Source organism: Typha angustifolia, chromosome 4, assembly GCF_048772165.1.
Source record: "Typha angustifolia cultivar Huaian chromosome 4, ASM4877216v1, whole genome shotgun sequence".
Classification (NCBI taxonomy): domain Eukaryota; kingdom Viridiplantae; phylum Streptophyta; class Magnoliopsida; order Poales; family Typhaceae; genus Typha; species Typha angustifolia.
This window is the reverse complement of record NC_133242.1, coordinates 5,044,863-5,070,107: the sequence shown is the minus strand read 5'-3', so window position 1 is coordinate 5,070,107 and position 25,245 is coordinate 5,044,863. Positions and strand designations below refer to the sequence as shown.

General features: G+C 34.6%; 2 protein-coding genes across 5 annotated transcripts; both read right to left on the bottom strand.

The window, feature by feature from the left end:
• Positions 1 to 1,424: 1,424 nt before the first annotated feature.
• LOC140758597 (uncharacterized) lies at positions 1,425 to 4,362 on the bottom strand. 2 transcript variants are annotated; one of them, XM_073094817.1, is made up of 2 exons: positions 3,971 to 4,362; positions 1,425 to 1,744 (listed from the first exon to the last, which is right to left on the bottom strand). In XM_073094817.1, exon 1 carries the CDS (start codon positions 4,270 to 4,272, stop codon positions 3,982 to 3,984), a length of 291 nt encoding a protein of 96 aa, XP_072950918.1. In that variant the 5' UTR covers positions 4,273 to 4,362; the 3' UTR covers positions 1,425 to 1,744; positions 3,971 to 3,981. The 2 variants fall into 2 exon arrangements, with proteins under 2 accessions (XP_072950918.1, XP_072950917.1); XM_073094816.1 differs by having other exon boundaries at positions 1,425 to 1,741; positions 3,971 to 4,359.
• A 2,158-nt stretch (positions 4,363 to 6,520) lies between these two features.
• On the bottom strand, positions 6,521 to 22,837 carry LOC140758704 (calcineurin-binding protein 1). Of its 3 annotated transcripts, none has more exons than XM_073094957.1 (21): positions 22,667 to 22,837; positions 22,502 to 22,576; positions 19,722 to 19,841; positions 19,599 to 19,639; positions 17,218 to 17,429; positions 15,057 to 17,071; positions 12,856 to 13,095; positions 12,608 to 12,755; positions 12,394 to 12,510; positions 12,093 to 12,292; positions 11,750 to 11,985; positions 11,440 to 11,650; positions 11,145 to 11,300; positions 10,881 to 11,038; positions 10,595 to 10,787; positions 8,996 to 9,390; positions 8,652 to 8,832; positions 8,230 to 8,462; positions 7,505 to 8,150; positions 7,343 to 7,418; positions 6,521 to 7,254 (listed from the first exon to the last, which is right to left on the bottom strand). In XM_073094957.1, exons 1-21 carry the CDS (start codon positions 22,667 to 22,669, stop codon positions 7,016 to 7,018), a joined length of 5,895 nt encoding a protein of 1,964 aa, XP_072951058.1. In that variant the 5' UTR covers positions 22,670 to 22,837; the 3' UTR covers positions 6,521 to 7,015. The 3 variants fall into 3 exon arrangements, with proteins under 3 accessions (XP_072951058.1, XP_072951061.1, XP_072951059.1); XM_073094960.1 differs by having other exon boundaries at positions 7,358 to 7,418; XM_073094958.1 differs by having other exon boundaries at positions 12,856 to 13,080.
• Positions 22,838 to 25,245: the final 2,408 nt, after the last annotated feature.

Here is a 25,245-nt window from a genome sequence, read left to right as displayed (position 1 = left end):
TAATATGGGAGAGTGAAAATAAATTGACTAACAAACTCTAGTAGAGTTTGTGGGTATCTTTCTTATGACTAAGGAGACGGTGATTGATTCAAATCAATTATTCAGCGACACATATAACTTAAAATTTAGACTAGACAATTTAATATATTAATTAAAAGTTTAGTAAAAAATCTTAGTGTCTCTGTATCTAGAGACTACGTTCTAAAGCAAGAGGGGACGTATGGCGGTGAAAGTGTTGAGGATAACACCAAGACCATCCATCGCCCAAGTGGCCGACAGAGAGGAAGGTGAAGCTCCATGGCCGGCAGCCATGGGACCTTCCCTTCCATACAATCACTGGCAATCTGACAAAAGGATAACACTACAACCATCCATTGCCTAGGGGTGGGGAAAGCTCACTAGCTGAAGGGAAGTCGATGGATAATGCGACGAAGCTCCTCGGGTCGATAGGAGGTTGGCGAGGCTACGATGGCGTGCGACCACCATCAAACACCTTTGGCTAGGAGGTGGAGGTGAAAGAGGAGGAAGATGCAGAAGATCAGTGAGAGAGATGTTATGTTTAATGGTAAGAAGGCTGTGGATCCCCAGATGGAAAAGAGAGATGTATTAGACTCAAATAATGGTAATTAGTCTGCATCTGTAAGTACCATGGAGGTCATATTCTATTAAGAGAAAAAAATGAAACTTTATAATTAATTATTCACCCCAAAATTTAACATGTTATAATGTGATTCTATCCTAATAACTCCATAATCTCCAAACCTGATGAATGTCATATTAAAAGTACAATTCCATAAATCAAGTTCATTTCCCCTACATATTTCTCTATAAATGAGTCAAGTCGATTATACCTTGATTAAGAATAATCCTGTGATAATAAAATATACATACCAAGAAGAGTTCTTCGGAATATTAAGATCAATTTGACATGTCCAAAACTATCCTGATGCTATTATCCAAGTTCAATCGATCTGTGCAAAGTCCAATTCATGTATTATTTGGCAAAACAACTTTAATCATCAATATAGTGCTAGTATCCAAATTCACCTACTTGCAGGAAACAAATCAATAATCAATTAGGCATACATGTAGCAAGTTTATTCCAAACCATAAAGCCACAGGTAAACTTTAATAAGACTATCATATCAGTACAATGATGGAATCACCAAAGAGACAATAACTAGATTACTAACATTCTGTTTGGATGGAGAGAATAATTTTCTTCTATTTGTATAGAACTATTAGTAATTGCCCCCCAAAAGTGGAGAAAAAGTTATCCTTTCTCTTCTTTCCTATAATGTATCCATACAGGAGAGAATTATCTTCTCTTCCTTCTCTTTTTCTCTCAATCCGAATGTTACATTTGGATGAGGACAAACGTCATACAATCAGACAAACAGCTGAACTTATTGCAAAATATCAACTACTAGACACTATAAGTCGTAACCTTTAAAAGCCCAAAAAAAATGTAGGAGCAGGCAAACAGGTTGTAATTGGAGGAAGAAAGCAGGTATTGTTTACCATGGAATTCTAAAAGCATTCCATCAAGTATTTATGTGAAATTGAATCATTTCGTAAGTGCATAAAAGTGCAAGATAAAATCTAGCACCAACTGCAGTCACAGCATGCCAGACATCAACAACACAAAAAGTAGCAGCATTTAAACCAGATCCAGGATCACGCACAAACATATTGCCACCTCCCGTACAGTTTTTCCCACTCTCCGAAGCCTAAGAAGTGCCTGCTAAAGAAAGACATTTTGATAACATTACAACATTTAAATATCTAGATAGCAAGTTCAGGGGAAAATAAGATTTTCAATCAAGGGTCAGTTTGAAAATGGAGCATGCAGCAATTAAAATCTAACTAGCATCCACCATCAGAAAATTGCTATACTGAAGAAAAAAGAGCAACAAAATAAATATGGTTTCCAGATATATGCTGCACAAAACAACATATCTGTTTGCATATATACACAACAAAGGTAGTAGTTGCTCATATACCCAACCATTCACATGATGTCATCTAAATATAGGGTTATAAATGCAAATTGCAAATTGCAAATTGTAGGGTACATATGCAAGTACCAGACTGTTGGATTGGCGCATATGCAAGAACAGAAATTAAAAAGGGATTTGTGTTCTCTGTTTAAGAGATTATTTTACCTTTAAATGAGCATCTTCTGAAGTGTATACACAGAAAATAAATGAAATTAGGATGATGATGCCACAAATGACCCCATCATTATAATGATGTCTTTTAAAAATAAGCTTAGTCATAATCTTGAATATGAGAAGTATCTTATTATGACATTGAAGAAGCAACACATCTATTGTTTCCTTGATTGTCATATTCCTCCAAAAAATAAGCTTCAGTATTCACATAGAAAATGTTTTATTGACAAACATAGAGAGAGTAAAGAAAAAGAAGAAAAGATTTTCAGTGAAAAAGAATCTCAATCGTAACAGTTTTACAACGAAATATTAATGGCTAATGAATTGGGTAAACCTTTAATGAGAAAAACTAACATAACTACTACTATCCGGTTTTAAAAATTATTTTGTGCTGCCAGGTTTCATAAGAAGTCTTTCTTGTACCGCTATCTGTTGATTTTACTGGAGAAAAAACTTATTATAAGCTAGAATGATCTAAATAAAAAGCTCCCAACCTCCAATTCCAAACAAAACAAGTATGGAGGTCAATTAGTTCTTGCAACAATATTGCAATTTGATCTTGTCTCTGTTGTGAACAATTCCTCTAAAAGAGTAAGTATAAGGGACATTTAGAAATTATGACCATTCCTTTTTCTTCCATCCATTAGTTATGTGGGCTACAATTTATGAAGCATGGGTACGGTATGCCAATACAGTAAATCTTAAGAGATGAGGATACAATAAACACACTCAGAATATGTGGCTCATACATGTATAAATTTATGTCTAGATATATGTATTATTGTAGTTGTATACTTGCATTTTCTTGATTGACGAATTACGAATTATTGTTGCATGTAATAGTTTATATAAGGAGACCTCCAATTTATTCATTAAAAGAACTACTGTGCGTGCATAAACAATGGGTCACCATATTAAAAAGTGTTTTACATTATTACTAACTAAATTTGTAAGATAAACAAGCTAATTCTATCTATAAAGCTTGGACATTGTAACATGATATCTCATATAGATCACAAAATCAAAACAAGAAAACTCAACTTTTTCAAAAGGTAATAGTTTCCTTCAATTTAACTTTTGTTGAGTAGGAATTTTGAAAGTATACAAGAAATATCTGAGATGTATCCACAACATTAACTTTATTCGATAAATATTTGATACTTATCTAGAAGTATCCGATGAGTATCTTATCCGATTATTGGATATGGATATAATGAGAGTATGAAAGTATCGTGCTGCGTAAGATACAATCTGTACTTTCAACTCTTATTACTTGCACAGCTTTTCACTAAATTCCACTGTCTAATACTTAGTCAAGTCTTCAGCCCCCTAGAAAAGGTTTCTATGGTGCCATCTAGGTAGGTATCATTTGTGCAGACATTATATGAACCTTATGCTCTTGTCAACAGAAAGCCTGGGAAACAAACTCTAAACAGCTACCACTTAAATAAGTCTTTGTTAAGGATGTTATACACCCCACAAGAAAGTTTGGAGAATTCAACAAAATTTTAGTGTTTACATAATAAACAACGGGCTATCTACAATGGCAAAAAAGATCATCATAGTACAATTTTGGGACAATAATCCATATGGAGATTTCTCCTTCACATAGATAGTTAACATTGGGTCCGGTACTAAGCGATTAAAGAACAAAACGGCACAAACAACACCAAGTTCCTAACTTTCACCCAGAAACACCAAAAACAGGCGAAAACTACTGACGGGGTTATGGTACAAAAATACCTAAAATTGCAGATAAAAACCATGAATTGAAGAAGGAGCGAAAAGCGTCTTACAGAGATGGTTCTCAATCGCGCGAAGATTTGATGGTGGTCGGCGGTTGGTGGAGGAGGAGGTCGTCATAGGGATCACGACGGCCAGGGGCTTGGCTGATCTGGGCGTCAGAGTAGAGCTGGGAATTGAAGCGGTCGAAGGTCCAGAAGCCGTAGGGACGAAGGGGGAGGTCCCGCATGGCCTTGGTCTTCTCGCACCTCTCCTTCATCGCGTAGACGTGCTCGCGTTGCATCTGGTCGCGCTTGTGTGGGTCTTCCATCATCCGAAGGATCAGATTCTCCGCGAACTCCATTACAAACTTCATCTCTCTGGCTCTCTCTCCCCTTTCTCCTCCGATTTGGTACCCTTCTCGAATGTACAATAAAAATCACTCGCTACAATAGGCTTAGGTCATATACGGAGCCTTTTGTGGGATAAATTAAGAGAGAGTATATATATATATATAATATTATATTATATTTTAAATATATATATATTACAAAATCACCTAATTTTACTATTTTTACCAAATCATTCTTGCTTTATTTGTGAGCAGGGAGATAAAGTTTTGTAATTCATTTTATGCTTATTTTTTGAAAAAAACATTATTTTTTTAAAAGATTAAAAAAAAAAGATAATACTTTTTTTCAAACTTACCTAGGGCTATCAAAATAACAAGCTGTCTCGAACTCAAGCTCGACTCGATAAAACTCGAAATAATTATAATATATATATAATATGAGTAATATTTATATATTATATTATGGTTTTGTTATATTATAAAATTTACTTAAGTTGAATGTTTTTATTAGTTTATAATATTTATATACTATTTTAATTTTTATTAGTTTATATTTTTTAATAAGACATTATATTAGGCTTGATTTAAGCCTAAATAACGCTTAAATTCAAGCTCAGAATTTAGCTTGAATTGATTAAGGTTTGAAATTGCTTATTGATCGATTCATTTAGACTCTAGCTTGAAATTAGCTCGAATTGAAATGATTTCAATTCAAGCTTAATCATAAATATAAGCTAGAAATTAATTTTAATCTAAACTTGATTAGAGCTCAGCTCAATTACACCCTTACTCTTATAAGCATCTTATCTTATTATTATTTTCACAAATCATATACAAGCTAATCAGATTTTCTTTGTATTTGATGTCATTTGATATTCAAATATTTACCTAAATATATGATCAACGTACAATACTGAAGATATATATGTTTTATTTTATAATGGTTTATCATGATATTTTAAAATATACATTTGATCAATTGGTGTCGGAAAGCTTATACAATCTTCTCCAAATTTATTTCTCATAAGTATCTTCAAATTTGATCTTAACAAGATCGAAATATGACAACTATAAAAAATATTTATTTAATATTTTGGTCATATATTTCTTACATAAACTTTGATAGGTATAATTTTAAATGTATTAGAAAGCTTATCTTCAAATTTGATCTTGTTTGCTCCTAAATAATATAATCATTTAATAAATGATATTTTATCACCACTAAATAACATAATATGTTGATATTCAGTATTTTAGTCATCGTATTAACTCCAATAACTATTACTTTAAATGCTTTAAAAATTATTAATTGTGAGTTGAAAGCTTAAAATAAATAATGTTATCTGCTAAAAAGTAACGTGATTCGTTGATAAATAACTTAACCCATTATTAAATTACATAATCCACTTTTATTCACTGTTTTGGTTAAATTTTTCTCACACAAACTCTAGTTAGTATTATTTTGGATGCAACGAAATCTTATCCAATCCTCTATAACTTTATCTCATAAATATCTTCAAATTCTATGTTTTTTCGACAAAAAATGCATTGGAAATTAATATCTTAAAAAAATTACATAATCCATTAAAAGATAATATGATCCATTAATAAGAAAGTCTATTATAAATAATATAATTCACATTTGTTCTATATTTAATAATACCTTTTTCATATGAACTCTGATTAATATTAATTTAGATGTGTTAAAAGAAATTATCAATTCTCTATAACTTTATTTATCGTGAGAGGTGGGCTAAAAATTCCTTGGAAGATGAAAACTAGGAAAAACAAAACAAAAACAAAGTAAATGAGTTTAATGTTTTGGTCATATTTATTTTATCTCAATTCTGATTAGATTTATTATAGTTTCAAACTTGTCAGGGGCTAAATATTTGTTAAAAGATGACAACTTAAATAGAAATAGTAAAATCTATATAACGAAATTTGTTACGAAATGACAGAATCCGTTGTTGTTTAGTATTATATTATGTTGTTGTTTAATATTATTTCTTTTTTACCTAAATTCTAGCCAATATTATTTTAGATACATTAGAAAATTTATCAAATTTCATATAACTTTTATCTCATCTCATTATAATCTTCAATTTTGAATTTCTTCAGAGCTAATAATTCGTTGAATATATATATATTAATACGAACTCCTATGAGTATTATCTAAATATCATCCCTCATGTTGCTTTTTTCAGATGAAAGATGAAGCATTTGAGATTTGAAACATCAAGAAAAGAATACTAGACATGACATGCACCAGTTGTAACCACTAGTGTAAAATGGTGAATACTTTCCCAACCACCTTACAAGAAACTACTGTACAAACGATGTACTGTACAAAAGCACATCACCTTAATCTTATCATTACCTCTAAGCATCTGTTAGTGAGAAGAGAGAAAATTATAGAATGTCGAGTAGGAGGGGAAAAAAATATTTAGTTCTTTCCACTTAATTGAAAAGGAGCATTAGGACTTCCTTCTGATCTTCCGACTTTCGTCAATGACTGAATTGTTGCTTCAGATTCTGTCCGTCATACCCTGTTCGATCCATTTGTCAAATTAGCCAGTGAGATGTGCAAGACAGATGATTTGCCTTCCCATGTCAAGTTTTGATCATAGGAGTGCCTGCTCTGATGATATATACAAGGGCCTATTTCACTTGATACAACAGCTGAAGTCGCAGATACTTCTGCATAACACCACAAGGATCCCAAATAATTCCCTTACGAGGTAAGGCTCAATGGTGTTATGTAATATCAATCTGTGTCGTTACTTCTTTTGCACCCCTCCTGAGAATTTTCCGTTGTCTTGGATGAGTTACATCTGTGGAGTTGAGAAGGTGCAACAGTTGATTTCTGAGCCTCAACGATGGCAGTATCAGTGTTTGAGCAACTAGCAGGCTCCTCCTGATGTGACGAAGCATAAGCCACAGAAACAGAAGAGTTATCCTCATTTTCGCCAAGCTCGTCCCGGCCAAACTTTTCTTTACCACCACCTGCAACTATCAGCCAATGTTAATACATGCATAGCAAAAGTAAGTGAAAGGACTAGGAAAGAACATGTTCAGGAATAGTTTTGAAGACCAGCAGTAGTAGCACCATTGGGTACAGTTGCTTGTGATGGAGCCGAAATTGATGGATTTCCTCTTTTTGTCCTTAACTGCACTCACACCATTTTTAGACCTCAAGAAAGAGGGGAAAAAAAAAACAGATGCCTTCCATCAAAATAATCTAGAATTATAGTACCTTCATCTCTTCACAGTACTTCACAACAGCTGAGATGTTTGCATAACGGCCATGCACCAACGTATAGGCCCACAAGAGGAGCTTCCTTGGTATACTTAGGTCTAGAATATCAACTACATCCGGACCTGGTTGTAATCCTTCCCCTGGTGATTGTGATGAGAATACAGTATACAAGCTTACACCTGACGGAAATGTTCCACAAGAGCTCTCCCTGTAGAAATTGTAGGTGCATCTCATTAAAGTAACGGCGGCCTCCATATTTTCTTCTGATGTTTGCCTAACTTGGATATTCTTCATTTTAGATAGAGCCTCAAACCAATTCATATCAAGGCCTTTAAACTGAGAAGAACCTTCTGGTTGTACAATCAAAAGTTCATCAGGTTGCAGGTCAACATAAAGCAGGAGGCCATTTCCTAAATTAGCAGGCTGATCATTCAGGTGTGCAGCATCAAGTGATGGAGTGATTAATGCCAATTTGATAAGAATAGAACGACACCAAGCCAGAGAAGCATGCTTGCATATTTTTGCAAAGTTGCTATTTGACAATTTTGGACTTTTAAAACGCTTTCTCATTTTCTCATTTAGTCCTTCAAGGGCATCTAACCGAATATCACTTTCCAGTAAGTGAATGTATTGGTGGATAGTACTGCCAGAGTGAAATCAGTAACATAAGGAAAACACAGAAATAATGGAGGAAATACACAAGAACATGTTAATTTGATTACCCATAAAGGTGGCTTTCTGACAATTCTGGATTATTCACCTCAGGTAAGCTGCTGATATCTGTCCACAAGTTTGCATGGTCCATGAATACAGTGAACATTTTCTCCAGCAGTTGCTCAAGAGAAGTTGAATCATTAGTAGCTCCACGAGTCTCAGCATTATGAATTGCTGATGTCAGAACTTGGATGTATTTCCCAAGACCAACTGGAATAATATCACACAAGCACAACCAGAACTGCACAAATATGAAGTTGTCAGTTACTGAGAAAATAAAACACACCTGTGAAGTTGCTATGTATCAAGGAAACTATAGTATGTTATTGGATCATAAGCAAAGGATCCTTCTGTTGCTATAAAAAGAGCAATTAGAGCGGAAAGGAATTATGTAATATCATATTTCCAGGTACACTTGTTAAGTAGATACCCTCTTATCAGTTCGGAGATATAGATAAGCCTTCTCGAGAGTGCACAAGTCCCCAGTCTTCTCCAATAGGTTCAAGTAGAGCAACATATATTTCCGGATACAAGTAATAAACTTTCGTGAACTTTCTGACAAGCTAACCTCCAGATTTTTTTTGCTTCCACCAACACCTGGATTTCTTCGCCTGGTTACAGCAAGGAACAAGACTTAATCAAGTATCATGATAAACAAGGCAGTTTTCTTGACATTGTGTCAAAGGAGATTATATAGCTCTATGATGGAGGGTTAACTTCAACAAGAGAGAGAGAGAGAGAGAGAGAGAGAGAGAGAGAGAGAGAGAATCTTACCTTCCCTTTCTCACTGTACCATCTATTTCCCACATGTTCACAGTAAAAGAAGAGCGAGAAGACTTGAAACAGAAGGAAAGCTCATCTTTTGCCTTCTCAACATCTCCCAATTCTCCCCTTCTATAATATCCTTGTGCAATCATGTATCTTGCTTTGTGAAAATGTTTTAGCTCCCCTTCCACACATATACCAAGGGCTGATAGACAATCTTCATAAAGAATGTGCCAGACCTTATCCAGAAGATCAGGCTGAACGTCCTTTTTCTCCTGTGAATTATCTGAACAATGAAAATCCTTCATATCGGAACTATTATGTGGAAGATCCCAGCTTGTCCAGCCGAAAGTACTAAGTATTCGATCCTTTGTTGACTGATGAAAGGCATATGCAGCAACGATCTGATACAAAAGTTAAAAATTAACAAAAATATTCTATGGCACAGTTGGATTACAGATGTGATAAGCTAATGAGAAATCTCAAAGTCATGATTTAACATTATCTGAATTACAAGGGTAGCTTAGATTAGTATAAAGCACTAATAGCCTGAGATTAAAAGTCTTTATATTACATGAAAAGGGTACAAAGTTGACAAGCAGTGACAGAAATCCATTACCAGACCCTTGCATGATTTCACACTCAGTATTACAAAAGTATCTGACCCAACGCAAAGGGTCCAAATCTCTACTCAACTAGGAGCATAGAGCACAGGAAAATAAGGTTTCTACTCCATTCCTACTAGAAATAGTTTCGCATTTCTATTCCTTAACTACCTGATGCAGGATCCTAAAAACCAATGGACATATTTCAGATTACCAAGTTGATATTAGTCTTCAGGTGCCTTTATTGAGTCTGTCTAATTAGGATTAAGTTTATTTGAGTTAATTTTTATTTTCGTCATTTCTTTGATGTACTTTTATGTATTTCCGTTTTTGTATTTGGGTCAGTTTTAGGTCCAAGTTGAGACCTCTTGGGTCAATAAGTTAATATTTAGATTTCATTAGTACATATAAAGTAAGGTCTCTTTTGACCTAATCCCACTAGGAATTTAAGTATGCTTAGGGTTTCTTATCCACTTCTTGTTTCAAACAGGTTGGAGGTCTTTTCTAACTATAGTTTTAGTTTTCTTTCAGAGAAATAAGGCTTGCTTCTTCTTCCTTTGCGTGGAAAACTGATTAGTGTGATGCCAACACTTCAATGTGAATCTGATGAGCCAAAGCGACTCTGGTAATTATCTCTTGCCATGTGGTTGAAATATTGTTAGCCCAAATACAGTTAACCCTATAAAAAATCATTCATGTATAACACATATATCTTTTGAATTCTACTAGATAAACTGTATTCAACATAAACATTTCGAATAACATGGCCACTTGAAGCTCACATATGTAACAACTTTTATAGTACATCAAAGTGATCTTAAGTGAAGTTCAATATCAACTGGCAAGACTATATATAGAGCAGGAGAAACTCAAATACTTGCACAAACTGAGTAATAATTGCACAATAACATGATGCCAAGTTCAAAAGCTTAGTCATATTTCTCTTCAGCAAGAAAATGATGAGGATATAAATTGACAGAGAATAGTAATATCTTACACTAACCTTGAGAACATCCAAATTCTCCTTTCCTTTGGTATAAAGTAACTTCAAGCGTGAAGCGTGCATCCTATAAACTGGATCAACAGCAGAAGGATTCAAATCCACAGCTTTACTATAGTACGAAAATGCTTTAGCAGGAGAATGTCCCAGTTTCTCACAGAGCTTTCCAATATAAAAGGCATGGAGCCACTCAGGCCTACAATTTTAGAAGTACACAAAATTAAACACTATAATCTCATTAGATACCAAATCTAGAAGAAAAAAAATTTGAGGTATAAAGCAGTAGTACTTAAGTGCAAAAGCCTTCTCAAAGTGCTTCAGTGAATTCTGACAAAATTCCAACCATGTTTCATCTTTTTTTGGTACAATAGATCTCTGATCATAAAATGGTACAACATTCTGAAGGCTGTCATAGTAAACTAGGGCTAATAATTCGTGTATTTGGCTCTGAAAGAGAAAAACGAAAGGAAAAGATATAATTATCAGTAATTATTAATTAGCGTAGAATTTTAGTCCAAATCCACCAAGAGAACAGAAAAATAAAAAATGACACCTGTTGAAGCGGAGTACTAGCCAGGGATAAACTCATTAATAAGCACCGCCTACTATGCCTTCGACCCGTTGCAACTCTTTGAGGAAGAGTAGAACTCTTTCTCCAATCTAAAATGTTGATGTGCTTACTGCCATCATTCAGCAACAGGTCCACTTCCTACATAGCAAGCAATAGAACTTTTAATACATAAGGAACACTGACAATGCAAATGATAACCATTAAAATGGAAATTCATAACAGAACTGTTAAAGAACCTCTCAAGGAACTAAGTTGGTAGAGTACAAATGAGTCCCACCTCATCATAAATATTTGCAAGCTTCTGCCAGCTCTCAAAACGCAAAGGATTATACAATAGATCATATTTGAAAAGATTGGCATTATGTTCAACAAATTCTTCTCCTTCCTTTTTCAGCACAAAGCCAGGATATTTGTCAGTAGCACTAATCTCTTCTGCTTGGGCTATAAAATAATACAGATTGCTATAAACCTCTAAGTATGGCCCAGAACTGCAGTCATCAGTCAAAATAAAAACGAGATTAAGTTTATTAGATTTCAATTTTTAAGCTGCAAGAGTAAGAAATTGGAAATTGGCTGCATAGGCAAACCTCACAATAGATAGCTTTTTGAATGTTTCCGGGCCTTTTTCATTAGTGAACAATATATTCATGATGGCATCGCAACTTCCAGTAGTCTCAGATACTTCACAGAGCTTCTTCTCATATAAATCAGGACCATCTAAGAACTTATCAATAGCACTGTCAGCCAATAAATCATCAGGTGGCTGTGGAAAGTGTTTACGTATAGCCCTTAATACTCTACGGAGTTTAACCAAGCCAGCCCTCTGAGAGAAACAGACAGAAATGTGATGAAGAAAGGATTCCATCTCAAGTCAGTGTGTTTCAATGATATGAAAATTAATAGTAATAAGATGGAAAATAGGCTACTCACAGAAAGAGCCCTTGCATAAGGAAGTATATACTGAAATACATCAGCACATTGCTCCTTGGTTTGATAATCTCCACGGCTAGTGTTCTTATGTATTGCTAGGTCATCTTCACTGGAAGAATCTGGATTTATTTTCAGCCCATATAAGCAGAAAAAGGCCTGATCCAAGGCATTGTCAATGCCCACCTCTATCTTCTCTATTTCTACATTAATAGGTAGATAACATGTTAAATCATTAAAATCAGTAACACTAATTATTCACATTAATCTCTAATCAAACTGAATCTCATGCAAGTAACTTCACCAGTTTCTAGCCCTTCCTCAAACTTATCCTGCTCATCATGAGAAAAGATGTAACCAGGAGAAATGTCTCCAGTGACACTTTTCTGCAAAGATGTATTTTCATCTTTCCCATTTGCGCCTGTATCAGATGTATCGGTCAGCATTAATCATCTCTCAAAAGATCTACATGAAAAAGAGAATTCAACCCTTGCCCATTTTCTCAAAAGGCAACTTACTATGTAGTGATTTCAATTTCACATCCAAGGCCAAAAGATGCTTTATTGCAAACTTCAGAAAAGTCCCTTCCTCCCCTTCACTGTCCCTCCCAGCACAGCAGAGGCCATATTCAGCAAGCAAATCATGGACTGCTACAATTAAGTCAACCTGTGAAAAATGTACAACACAGTGATATTATTGAAAGCCTGCATAAGAAATGTCAAGACCACTTATTTATACTTTATAGCAGATATAATATATTTCTTACCTGAGATTTCACAGAAACTGAAGGGTCAAGGTGTTGGAGTTTGCAAAATGCAATAGCTGCATCTACAAGGAACCAGCTCTCAAATTGATCTGCATGATTTGATGTTCCTGAACTTGAAACTTTTTTTACAAGGATCAGTTTTACTGCACTGCACATAACTGCCAGAAGCAGTGATTGGATATCAGCGAGAATACAAATTAGTGAACTGAAGCACTCCTGTCCATCCTGCAAATGAAAACACTAATCAAACAGTGAATCAACTTAATATAGCCAGGCAGTCATATATATATATATATATAATCTGATTAGTTGTATATATGGGCATGAAGGTGAGAAAGAAATATTTAACTTCACAGAAATAGCGAAGAAATGCAATCTACTAAATGAGATAACACATGAGAAAGTTATGGTACAAAATTAAACAAGATGAGAAACCCAAAACACAGGTTAAGTTAGAAATTAAGATACATATACTTCTTTTTAAATCAGAAGGTGAGAAAGATATATGCTTTGGCTACCCTTGTATTATTTGGTTGATATATTTTAAAATAATGTTATTTCTTATATTATTAGAATCTTTTTTTTATAGTAGAGACTTCTGGAATTTGTAATGCTGCAGAACACTATTGTTAGTATCAATGATGGTCATGCCGTTTCCCGGTTGACATGCATGCCACTGGCACGCATTGGCACATCTTTAGCACATTTTAAGTATAATTTTTAGGATATTTAAAAATATTTTTAGGTTTTCGACACGTCAATCTATGGTTTTTAGTTTAAACATATGTATTAAAGCCTATGTTAAGACTAGTAAAGTCTTTTAACTTTAGATTACTTTTGTAAATGATCTATTTTATTATAGTAATCAAATGGAAATATTAATCAACGCATAATACGATTGAATATATTTTTTAATGATTGAACACTCCGTAATATATATATTTTTAGTATAAAATAGAATAAATAATAGCAAACATTTTTAAAAGAAAAAAAAATTAATAAAAGTAATACTACCCATTTAGCACAATTAAGTACAGCCCAAACCAAATAAAACTTGGGTAAATTACATTTTACCCCATTGTAGTTTAGTTTAATTTCAGCTTACACTCTCGTACTTCAAACTTAAGCACTTAACCTCCTATTATGGTCCAAATCAAGTAACAATCATTCATCAATCATTAAACGAGGATATAAAAAGATTTAATTATTCTCACAGAAATGTAGTTTGATTTGATGATAGTAGAGGACCTAGAGGTAGTTTGATCATTTAGCAACTTGCTTAGACCATGGAGGGGTTAAATGCTTTAGTTCGAGGTGCAAAAATGTAAGTTAAAATCGAGCTATACCACAAGGGGTAAAATGTAATTTGCTTATAGAATTTTCATGAATATCATACTAATACTACAATTAGCTACCATTGACATTGTTCTAACAACCATTGTTAGCACAATTTTGTTTGTAGCCAGAATGCCATAGAAAAGGGGAAAAAAAATACCGTAGCCCGCACTTTGGTTGCAAGAATTCATTGCCCCTTGTTTTCAACTTCCTTTAGCTTAGTACAGTCATCTATCATATCATATTCTTCATTACTATCCAATCTCAACTATACATATTGAATCAAGAGACCAAAAAACATGTGTTTTGGTTAAAGTTAGGTTAGATTCAGGAGGGAAAAAAAACCTTGAAATACCACCCAAGAAATACAAGTTAATTTAAAATTATAAATTTAGTTTTTCTTGGCAGTTTCTACTGAACCTGGCAAAACCACCAAAATCGCAGAAACCAGCTATTGGAACAAACCAGCCGAAACTGGTGCTTTTACCACTTCTGAGGTTTGTTATGTTGATATAGTATGTGTCATGGCTGAAATAACTTCAAACTATGTTGAAAACAAGTCTTGGAACACTTCATTCTACCATCCATCATGCAGATAGTACTAAAATCCATTAGTATCTCAATTGACCACAGACAAAATCTTTAAATACAGAGAAAAGATCAAACTACCATGACAGTTAAGAATTACCAAGAAAAATAGATAAAGATAGTTGTGACATGTCAACCGGTTTATGCATGACAATAACACTTCAAGTGTGCAAAATATGGTAAAGAAAAGTGTAGATCATGCACAAGATAACTTTTTCATGCACATAGATGGAATATGACATTTGGAATTACAGATCGAAAGAAAAGGTTTAACTTACAGAAGAATCACTTTGACCGACAAAATTCTTCATACGGCTTGCACTTAGAGATACATCCCTAACTTCTTCAACAACCATCTTGAACCAATTCTTGCTTACAGGCTCTCCAAAATCCAAATCAGAAGCAACACCCATTCTAAGAGATGAATGCTTGTCTCTTTGCGGTTCAGGAGAACCAACAATACCGGCTGCAACAGTAAGTATGTGCAACTTCCTTCGGCGACAGTTCAGATATACCTGAATATTCTTTTGTTCTTCCTTTTCACATGCTGATATCAGGGCATCCAGTGCAGATAACTCAAGTGAAATAACCCTTTCCATTTCTTGCGAGCCACCAGATATAACATCAAGGTAGACATCTTTCGTAGAAAGAATAAGTGGAGAAAGCAAGTTGACACATTCTGCATGTGTGCCTTTCTTGATGATTTCACCATCATTCAGAAGTAAAGAATCAAGTTTAATTAAGTTAATTTGATGAAGTATTCTATCAACAGTTAGAAATCTCACAAGCTTGCAATGAGGCAGGAAGATAAAATTTGAATTCTCTTTCAAGTTCTTAGTTCTAAGGAGTGATAAGGAAATGTCAAACTCATCATAAGCTTTTTCCTTGCAACCTGAAGAAAGGGACAAACAGCCACTTAACCAGAAGAAACGAACCCAGAAAGCAAAATTATTGGTCAAAGCAGAACTTCCCTCAGATGATTCTTGGCATGGCCGATTCACAACGAGTAACTCAGAAGCATTTTGAAAATTATTAGGTGCATCAATAATTTCTTTCCTTGATTTGGTATTCAGAAGTATCGCTGATCCACTAAAATCATTCATCTTCATGGTAGCCATTGACTTGCTTATATCAGTCTCTCTATGAACCAAGTCAAAAGGAAAATCCAGAGCCACCAGCTCAATGACTTTGCAAAGATGATATGATGCCTCACGGAAGAAATCTAATGAGCTAGAATTGTTAGAGCAACATGATCCCTGGTCGTAATACAGTTCAGCCAAAAATAAACTGCACAAAGGAGATCGATCCTGACCCCAGTGTCTCGTAAATCTTTCTAATTCCAGGAATTTAACGAAATAGCTTTGATAGGGAACATCTATATGGGCAACCTCTTCTAATAATAAATGGCCTATATGATGCGCACCACAATTTTTTGAAACCTTGGATACAAATTTTGCAACATCATTGCATTCAACATTTGATGTATATGAGTGAATGTCAGGATAAGGACCATCAGAACTTCCAGAATAATCAGTAGCTTTAGTACGTGACCTTCTGAGTATAAATGATTCCAGAAATTGGAAAACGACTTTTCCCATATCCTTGCCATTTGTTTCAAGTTCATCTTTCCCTGATTTGCGACTTCGAAGCCTTTCAAGACGTGTACTACGCCTTTCATGCGGATGTTCTTTGCTCATGCTAGGATCTTTCTCTTTTATACTTACATAAGAACCATGAGATATGCTTTCACCAACAGAACATGTATTAGGTGTATTTCCTTCTTGACTATCCTCAACAATATCTAAATTGGTAGGTAAGCAAATGTCTACCTTGGTACTGATTAAGCTTTCTACATTCTTTTGGATTCTGAAGCTCCTTTCACCAGTGCTCGTGTCACCATCTCTTGAACCACAATGGTCATCTATAACCTCTGGCTCACTCTCTTTTGCTGTGCTAAATATGCTCAGAATTGCCTCCAGAAGAGCTGACCATGTAGCTTCAGTCAACTGCAGCTCGATATTCTGGTTGCCCCTTTTCCTCATACTTCTATTTTCTATTTCATCATCTGTCCGTTTTCTTTTGCTAGGAAATTTCAGTGTGACATGTTTTGGTTCAAGCTTGTCTATACCATGAGGTGCAAATGGTACCGGTTCAGCATCCTCAATGGTCTTCTTGACATGAAAAGCCCGCGAATGTGATGGCCAATGCTTAAGTAAAAGATTTGCTATAGAAAGACATGAGACCTCATCTCCAATAGCAATGAGCACCTCCAAAAGCTTCTCCATGCAGTTCCCTGCATCAAGCAACAATAAATATAATAAGTACCAATGGGCTATACAATGGTACATTTACAGGCAACTTAAGTAAAAAAGTTACAATGGACTATAAAAAGTATGCAAATAAAAAGCAACTGAAGTGAGAAATGGACTAACGCCTTACAATTGTTAGGGCTGCATAAAAGGCCTTGCTCAAATGCCCATCTTGAGGTGCTCAGCAAGCCCATCGTGCAAGAAAGTGTTCCCAGTTTATTCCAAACAACCGAGTCATTTGTATCAAGCTCTACAGCTTGAAGATAGCAATGTAAAGCACTCTCATAATATATTGAGCCTTGCTGAAGGAAAACATTAGCAAGGTTCTTTAAAGACAAAAACCTGCAGATTAACAAAGAAAGTTGATAAGGAAAAACTTACAAGATCATTCATGTACAAGAATAATGTTTTGAAAGGCAGTCCGAGTTACAGGCAGTCATCCCACCGCATAACACTAAGGCAGTCTAGCATCTTTAATATATAAAAAATAAAAATAATTATGTATGATAAATAATATATATACTAATAATAGCATATATATATATATATATATATATATATATATATTTTAAAAGTGCAATTTACAACTATAAAACAAAAGATCACAATTCACATATATGTATACACACACACACACACACATATATATATATTTGCGTATTTTATTAATGCATCTAAAATAAATGAATAATAGTGGGTGCATGCCATCTAGTGAGAAGGAAAGAGAAAGCAGAGTTAAAGAAAAGAAAATAAAAAGAAGTGGTTATTCCCAATGTCAAAGAGAGAAAGAAAAGAAAAAGGAAGTAATGGTCCCCAACGTCGACATGGTGGTACCCAATGTCAAAGAGAGAGAGAAAAAAATATAGAAAGTGGTGGTTCTCAATGTCAAAGAGAGAAAGAAAAGGAGGAGGAGGAAAAGGAGCACATGGCTATCTCTTGATTCCAACCCGCTATTCTGCCTTGGTGGGCCCTTGTCGGCCCAACCGCTAAACCACCACCACCTACTCCCTTTGCGGTGGTCAGTGCTCCGCCCACCAAGGCGGATGGATGCCTTAGCCACTTTTCAAACCACTGTACAAGAATAAATTTTACTTTCAATTACATTTGATTTTCTGCACAAACATTGTAGTCAAATATCACTACCACATAAAGAATCCTACTTACAGAGTATAATGACATGCACAAGGAATTTCACATCTCACATCTTGGTTGTAATACTGGAACTGTATGCCTTGTGAATCAAACAGTACCATTACCTAGTACAGCCTAGTGTGATTTGTCTTGACTAGAATGCACTAGTACATAAGCACGAGGATATAGCAAATAATCACCAGAGATTTCTTTTTCATTTTTTTCATCCATTCAAATTTTTAGGGTGGTAAGGATTTAGTAAATATTTAGATTGTTGTATGAGGGCGCCACCTAGTCTAACGGTAAAACTTGCACATTACATTCAATAGCTCATGAGTTCAAGACTTAGAAACAACTTATTTAGAAATTAGGTTAAATTTGCATACATCTCCACTTCTCAAACACCACATAGACAGTTCATACACTACACTGAGATGCCATTTTCTATTTAGATTGTATAACCATTTAACACGAACAGTTTGCTATCATTTGTTAGAATATAAAATATTATCATGGAGTTGTAGCATGAGCTATGACATAATCTTTGAAAAAAATTTCTTGAAAAGTTCAAAAGATTGAAAAACTTGGCAAATAAACTCAAAAAGTGAGGAAAAAAAAAACTTCCTGATAATTGACCATGAATAAGAACACTCTTAGCTCTCTAATTTCTTCTTTGGATATTTTGAACAACTCATCTAATCTAGGATCATCTATGAAGATTTGGGCACACCAAGCCCTTAATACATAAACAAACCCCATCCATGCTTTTACTTGTCCATTGTTTATTTAAACAAAAAAGTAAAGAGAGACAGTATTCAAAGTTGACTTTACTATTTTAGTGATAACTATAATTAGGCAAATTATTGCTGTCAAGAAACAGCATGTTCTTGGTGGGTAATTTCCATTTGGTTCTTGGTATTATGTGTGCCTCAAAGTCAAAGAGCAAACACTAATATAAAATGTCATTATGTTCTCTGTCCAGACTATCTCCATTCTAAAGGATCCTTCAAAGAATCAGATGACAAAGAATCCTTAACCAGTCAATTGAGCTTGTATATTTCATGGCAAGCCATTGTCTTGCTCACTTTAGTTTTAATGAGAATGTGGCTACATGAGCTAGGTAGCCACCTTTCCAAGATACACAAGACTGCACATATCGCCAAGGGCCTATCTGAAGTCTATAACAGAACATTGGCATATAATAATATAATTTGTAAGACCATTCAATCAGGGTAGGCAATATTAGCAACAGAGAAGATAGAAGTATTTTTATTAGCATGGGGATTGATCTCCAAATATGCAGTGACAACAAGAGACTGCAGAAAATTTGCCACAAAGCACAAGAAAAGGAAAAGTAAATGGTGGTTATTGGTTACGAACCTTAACTGTAGTAGATGATGATCAGTACCAACATTATCAACCTAGTGAAAATGAAGAAACCTATTATTCCAGCCTTCCAGGAACATGAAGAACACATACCATGAACACTTTCTGTGAGATTACCTGAGCAGTTGATATGAGAGGGTCCTTTAAAACAGCTTCTAATAGTTCACGAGCTTTTACATAATCTTTATCTTGCAACTTAAGAAGTCCCTCATGGTACTTTTGAGAAAGATGAAACTCCTGAAAATTGAAAAAGCTGTCACTGAAAACTTCATATAAAAGCTATATCATATTATTACAATATTCAGATTAGTTTGCGCTCTGCTTTTCAACCATCAAGGCAAGCCAACCATAGGGAACCAGGTTACAATTTCCGCTTCATAGGTTTAGACAACAAACATCCTGTAATTTGGACTCATTTTTGAGTAGTAACAGTGAAGGAAATAATTAACTACAATAGCATTCATTAGTTCTATGACTTCTTTCAGCAGTAACCTTCTATTTGTTTATCCTTTATTTCTTCAGTTTCTCTTTTTCTAACAATTGCTGAGAATATTGCTTGTGGTGTAACACGATATGGATACACACCATAGCAAGCTTCTATCATTTGATTTTCTTTAACTTCCTTTTCCATATGGGGTTTTGCTACTTATATATTGACCTAGAGCAGATAAATGCAAAGATGATGTACTATGTTATTTTTATGTGATATTTCACCCAAATAGAACCCAGGAAATTCAAGATTTAGACCATCTTGTCTGACTTTACTTATTTACTTTTGCAATAAGGGTACTTTCTCATATCAGAATATATTGGCTTTAGTGCTAGCATTACACAAGGTCCTGCACCTTCCAATTTAAAGCTACCTAAATGGAGTATGCCTTAATCATGTAATCCTACTTAAAATCTCCAGAACTTCATATTCCCCCACCATGCACCAACCAGTTTAACTGTTCATCTGAAACATCTAACACCAACAAAATTCAGAAACAGATAGCTAAGACTAAACTGCAATAACTTGGTGTCTTTCACCTCCTAGATTACTTTTGTTTCAAGAGGACTTAATTGAGGGTCTGATGCTAGTTTTAGGCTCTTCTAAACTGCAAACAAGTCCAATCTTCTGAGTTTTCTTCAACCAGAAATTCTAGACCATTTTTGCAGTCCAGTTAGAAGGTTAACTAGGTCTTGCAATTTGCTCTATAGTAAAATCATGCTCAAGGCCTCAAGCTACTTCATGAACTTTAAGAAAAAAAGGAAGTTCTACTTTTCCTTCATGCTACTCTAGTAAGGGTACTGTTTGCAGGTACCAAAGAAAGAGAAAAAGAAAGCTTTAGTTTTTCCCCATGCTACTATAGTAAGGGTACTGTTCCCAGGTTCTATAGCAGCAGCTACATTTGTTGGTTCAGATTGCTTACTAGGATAGCTTTATTTCTTGCTAAAAATGTCTTATGAGGAGTCATAGCATCAATCTTACAGCACAACTTAGATTCCATAAAAATTATTACCATGCCTTAAGATGTATAGCAATGAATTTTACGATTGAGAAAAACTCCCATCTAATCCTCTCTACATCTGTTATTTTCTCTTTCTCTATAAAATCATATAACTCTTCATATACTTGCTTCTTTCCTTTCCTTAGTCTCCTCTGCTTGATAGATTCATGTTGCAAAGGACTCTGCATTTTTATGCTGTATCAATGTGATCATCAAAATATGCAGTTATGCATATGGATGCAATTAGTATAGTAGAAAGGCATGTACTAATTCGTAGGCATACTGTCACAAACCTGCAGCAGATTACAAAATGCAAGCTAACTAGCATTTAGGTTCATATATAGTCTCATGAGAAAAGAATTATCAAAAGGCCTATCCTACAAATCTTTCTGTAACATTGTTCAGCAACTCATACATAGTCAAACAAAACAAGGACAAGCTTTACAAGGGTAGCCTCGGAAGTTAATTTCATCTGAATTAAGATCATATATTTGCTACAGAAAGCACATAAGGTGGAAGTGGAGCATCATCGTGGCTAAAATGTTTTTTTTTTGTACAGGTAATTTAACAGTTTGAAGGGCTTCTTTACGCCCATCACCCTAATGTGATTCTTTCTCTCTTCTTTCATATACTATGTTGTAGTTTCATAAGACCAGAGATCATAGCAACACCGTTACACAATAGAAACCAAGTGAGTATGTCTACAACTGATATTCCAATATAGTGCTCGAAATAACATTAAGGGGAAGCCTGGTTTCATGTATTTGGAGAGGTTGTGTATATAGCTCCAAATAGAAACACCCACAAGCAATCTTTAGATCCCCCTCTCTTTCCTTATCACCAAGTTCGAGGTTTTGTTTTGACATCCCCACAATTTGAGTGGATGTTAAGATAATGCATACAGCTCTAGTTTGACGCTCAGAAAGATTGTGGGATTCTTCTCCAAATTTGAGAGACAGCCGCCCAAATTTCTAATTTACACCATTATTTTCGTTAATTAATTCAAGTGTAACTTATTTACTGATAGAACTAACCAATGCAAGTTGAGAACTTCATCAAAAAAATGTGTGATCAAAAGAAGAAGGAAATTTGGTTAGCTTTTTCCCATGGCATCATATTACATGGTATCTCTATAGACGCAGTTTCTTCAAATATATCAAACCAAACACCCTCTAAACATCAACATCGGAACTCCAAAGATTTCATGTATTCCAGCATCCTCATTCTTATGCAAAGAAACATACTTCTGCTAAGTTTACAAATTACAATACATACACTGCAATTGCATTACGTATCAAGCCCTAGTTCCCTACTAGATCAACACAAGAACAAAACCCAAAACATCAAATTTCAAAACAAGGGGATAACAAGCCATTAAGAGGAGCGAGAAGGGAGAGGTGGACTTGCCTGGGCTTCTTTGGTGGGGGCGAGGGGCTCCCACTGGCCACTGGCCTCGGTGTCGTTGATCGCGGCGATGGAGAACTTAAAAAGAGAAGAAACAGAAGCAAATTAGATCAATCGAAAGAGGAGGAGGTGCAGTTTGGAGGTGGTGTGGGAGTTGAAGAAGCTCACCATGGTCCGCTAAGCTCTTCACTTTGGAGGCCGGAGCCCGAAGGGCGAGAATCGAGAGCGGCTTCCCGGAGAAGATAGCGTCGACTACGCTGGGTTCCGCGACATTGATTTCTCTTCTTTCTCCCTCTCTTTTTCTTCTCTCCACATGAGAATAGGCGTAATGAGGCAAGAACGAACCCAAATCAAACCTAATGCGAGTCTAGTTATAAATCATAATGTAACCGATGAAGAGTGAAAAATAGGTTGGATAAATACCTAGCCAATGATCAAACTCGGCTTGAAAATGAGCCAATTTAAATTTAACCTGCAGAACATGCTCAAAATTAATTTCAAATCAAACTTAATCATTAGTTGGCTCGATAGACTCAAAATAAAATATATATATATATAATATATAATACAAATGATTTAATATAAACCTTTAGATCAATATTTAAGTACTTATAGTATTATTATGTTTTCTTATTTCAAGCTTGATTCAATTCAAGTTTAACTTAGGCTTGGATTGATTCAGGCCTGAAGGTACTTAATGATCGACTCGTTTAGACTTGAGTTTGAAATTGACTTGAATTAATTCAAACTTGATTTTATAATTAGACTCGAAATTAATTTCAATCCAAGAGTGATTAGAGCTCAATTTAGGCTTGAATTAATTCTATTACTAGATGAGTGACATGCTTTCTCTCAAGAAAAAAAAAAGTAACTTATCCAATTTTGAAAAAGGAAAACATATTTCTAATCCTTCCCACCAGGTAAGATTATTAACAATTAGTTAGAAAGATTGACAATCTCATCTTCCTCCTTATCTCTCTCTCTCTTTTTTCTTTTTTTCTTTTTGCTCTCAAATTCCTAAATCCTCATACCTTTCAATTCTGATGGTTCTTATACTTGTCCATCTCAGTACTACACTTCTAATGAGAGTCATCTCACAAAGAATTTCTCTGAGAATCATGACAATTGGCTAAGGCAAGGTTACAATCTCATTTATTTGCTCACTATAACTTTGTCTCGTGAAGATTTATCTCATATAGTTGGGTGTAACATAGTCTTAGAGGTATGGAATACTCTAAAAGATAGGTATACAGTCGTATCTCGTTCTAATGTGGTTCAGCTGAAGTCTAATTTGCAATCTATTGAGAAAGGGTCAGATAGTGTTGATAAATATTTGCTTTGAGTCAAGAATTTTAGAGATCAATTGTCAACTATTGGTGTTACAATTGCAGATGAGATATTATGACTCTTGTCCTTAAAGGTTTACCCTGAGAATTTAGTTCTATGAGAATGATGATTAAAACTAAACATGCTCTAATATCCATGTTTGAGCTACAGTTTTTGCTTCTTGCTGCTAAATCTCTTATATTGCCTTCTATGTCTACCATAGTAGCCAGAACAATTCTTATTCTTTATAAAATCATGATAAGAGAATTTTGCCAGCACCTAATTGCAATGGGTTATTGGTTCAAGGTAATAATCCAAGATAGAATGGGGAGGCTAAATGTGAGAATGTTTGTAAAAATCATCATACATCCAAAGTTTGTAAAAATCATCATACATCCAAATGTGAGAATGTTTGTAAAAATCATCATACATCCAAAGTGGTATTTAATCTCTATCAATAAGAACTTGGCTAACAGATTTGGCTACAAGTTCTTGTAATTATAACAATAATAAATAGTTGTAACAATCAACAAATAGTTTGATAGATCCTACAATTAAATACTATGTATCTTTGACATAGCAAAAAAAATTTGACAGCTTAAAAATGAACATATGTGAGAGATTGCATGTATTGATTGATAGAGTTCACTACATGAGCAATGTTTGGGCGAGTGATTATCAAGTATTGTAAAGCACCTACCATGAAGCGATATAAGATAGAATCAGGAAATAAAGACCCAAGTTTGATAATTCGTATGAACTTGTTTGCTATCAACTAAAGAAAGCCGAGATAAAAAATTATGAGTATAATTTGTCTAATTGAGAAAGAGATAGTGTTTGAGCAAATAACCTCCAAACCAAGAAATAGTGCAGAGAACCCAAATCCTTGGTGGCAAATTCTCAATAAAGCTTGCAAATAAATTCATTAAGCAATGTTGGTTGATTACTAGTTACCACAATATCATTAATATAAAGTAAAAGTTATATGAGACCTCCACAATAAGATAGCATAAAGAGAAAATGATCGTCATGACTGCATTGAAAACTTATTGAGAGGAGAAAGATACTAAACCTATGAAACCAAACTCTAGGAGCTTATTAAGACCATAAGGGACCTTTCTTAAAATTTGTAGACATGATTTGGTAGCTTCAGATTAATATAGCTTGAAGGTTGTTCCATGTAGACTTCTTGCAAGAAATCATTCAAGAAGGCATTTGATATCAAATTGATGAAGTGGCCAATTATTTGAGGTTGTTAAAAATAAGATAACCCAAACAATATATGCTTTGACGATAAGATTGAAAGTATCAATAAAATCAAACCCAAGTAGTTGAGTGTACCCCTTTGCAACAAGACGAGCCTTAAGACAATCAATAGATCTATTATAAAGATACTTGGCATAGTAGACCATTTGGATCCT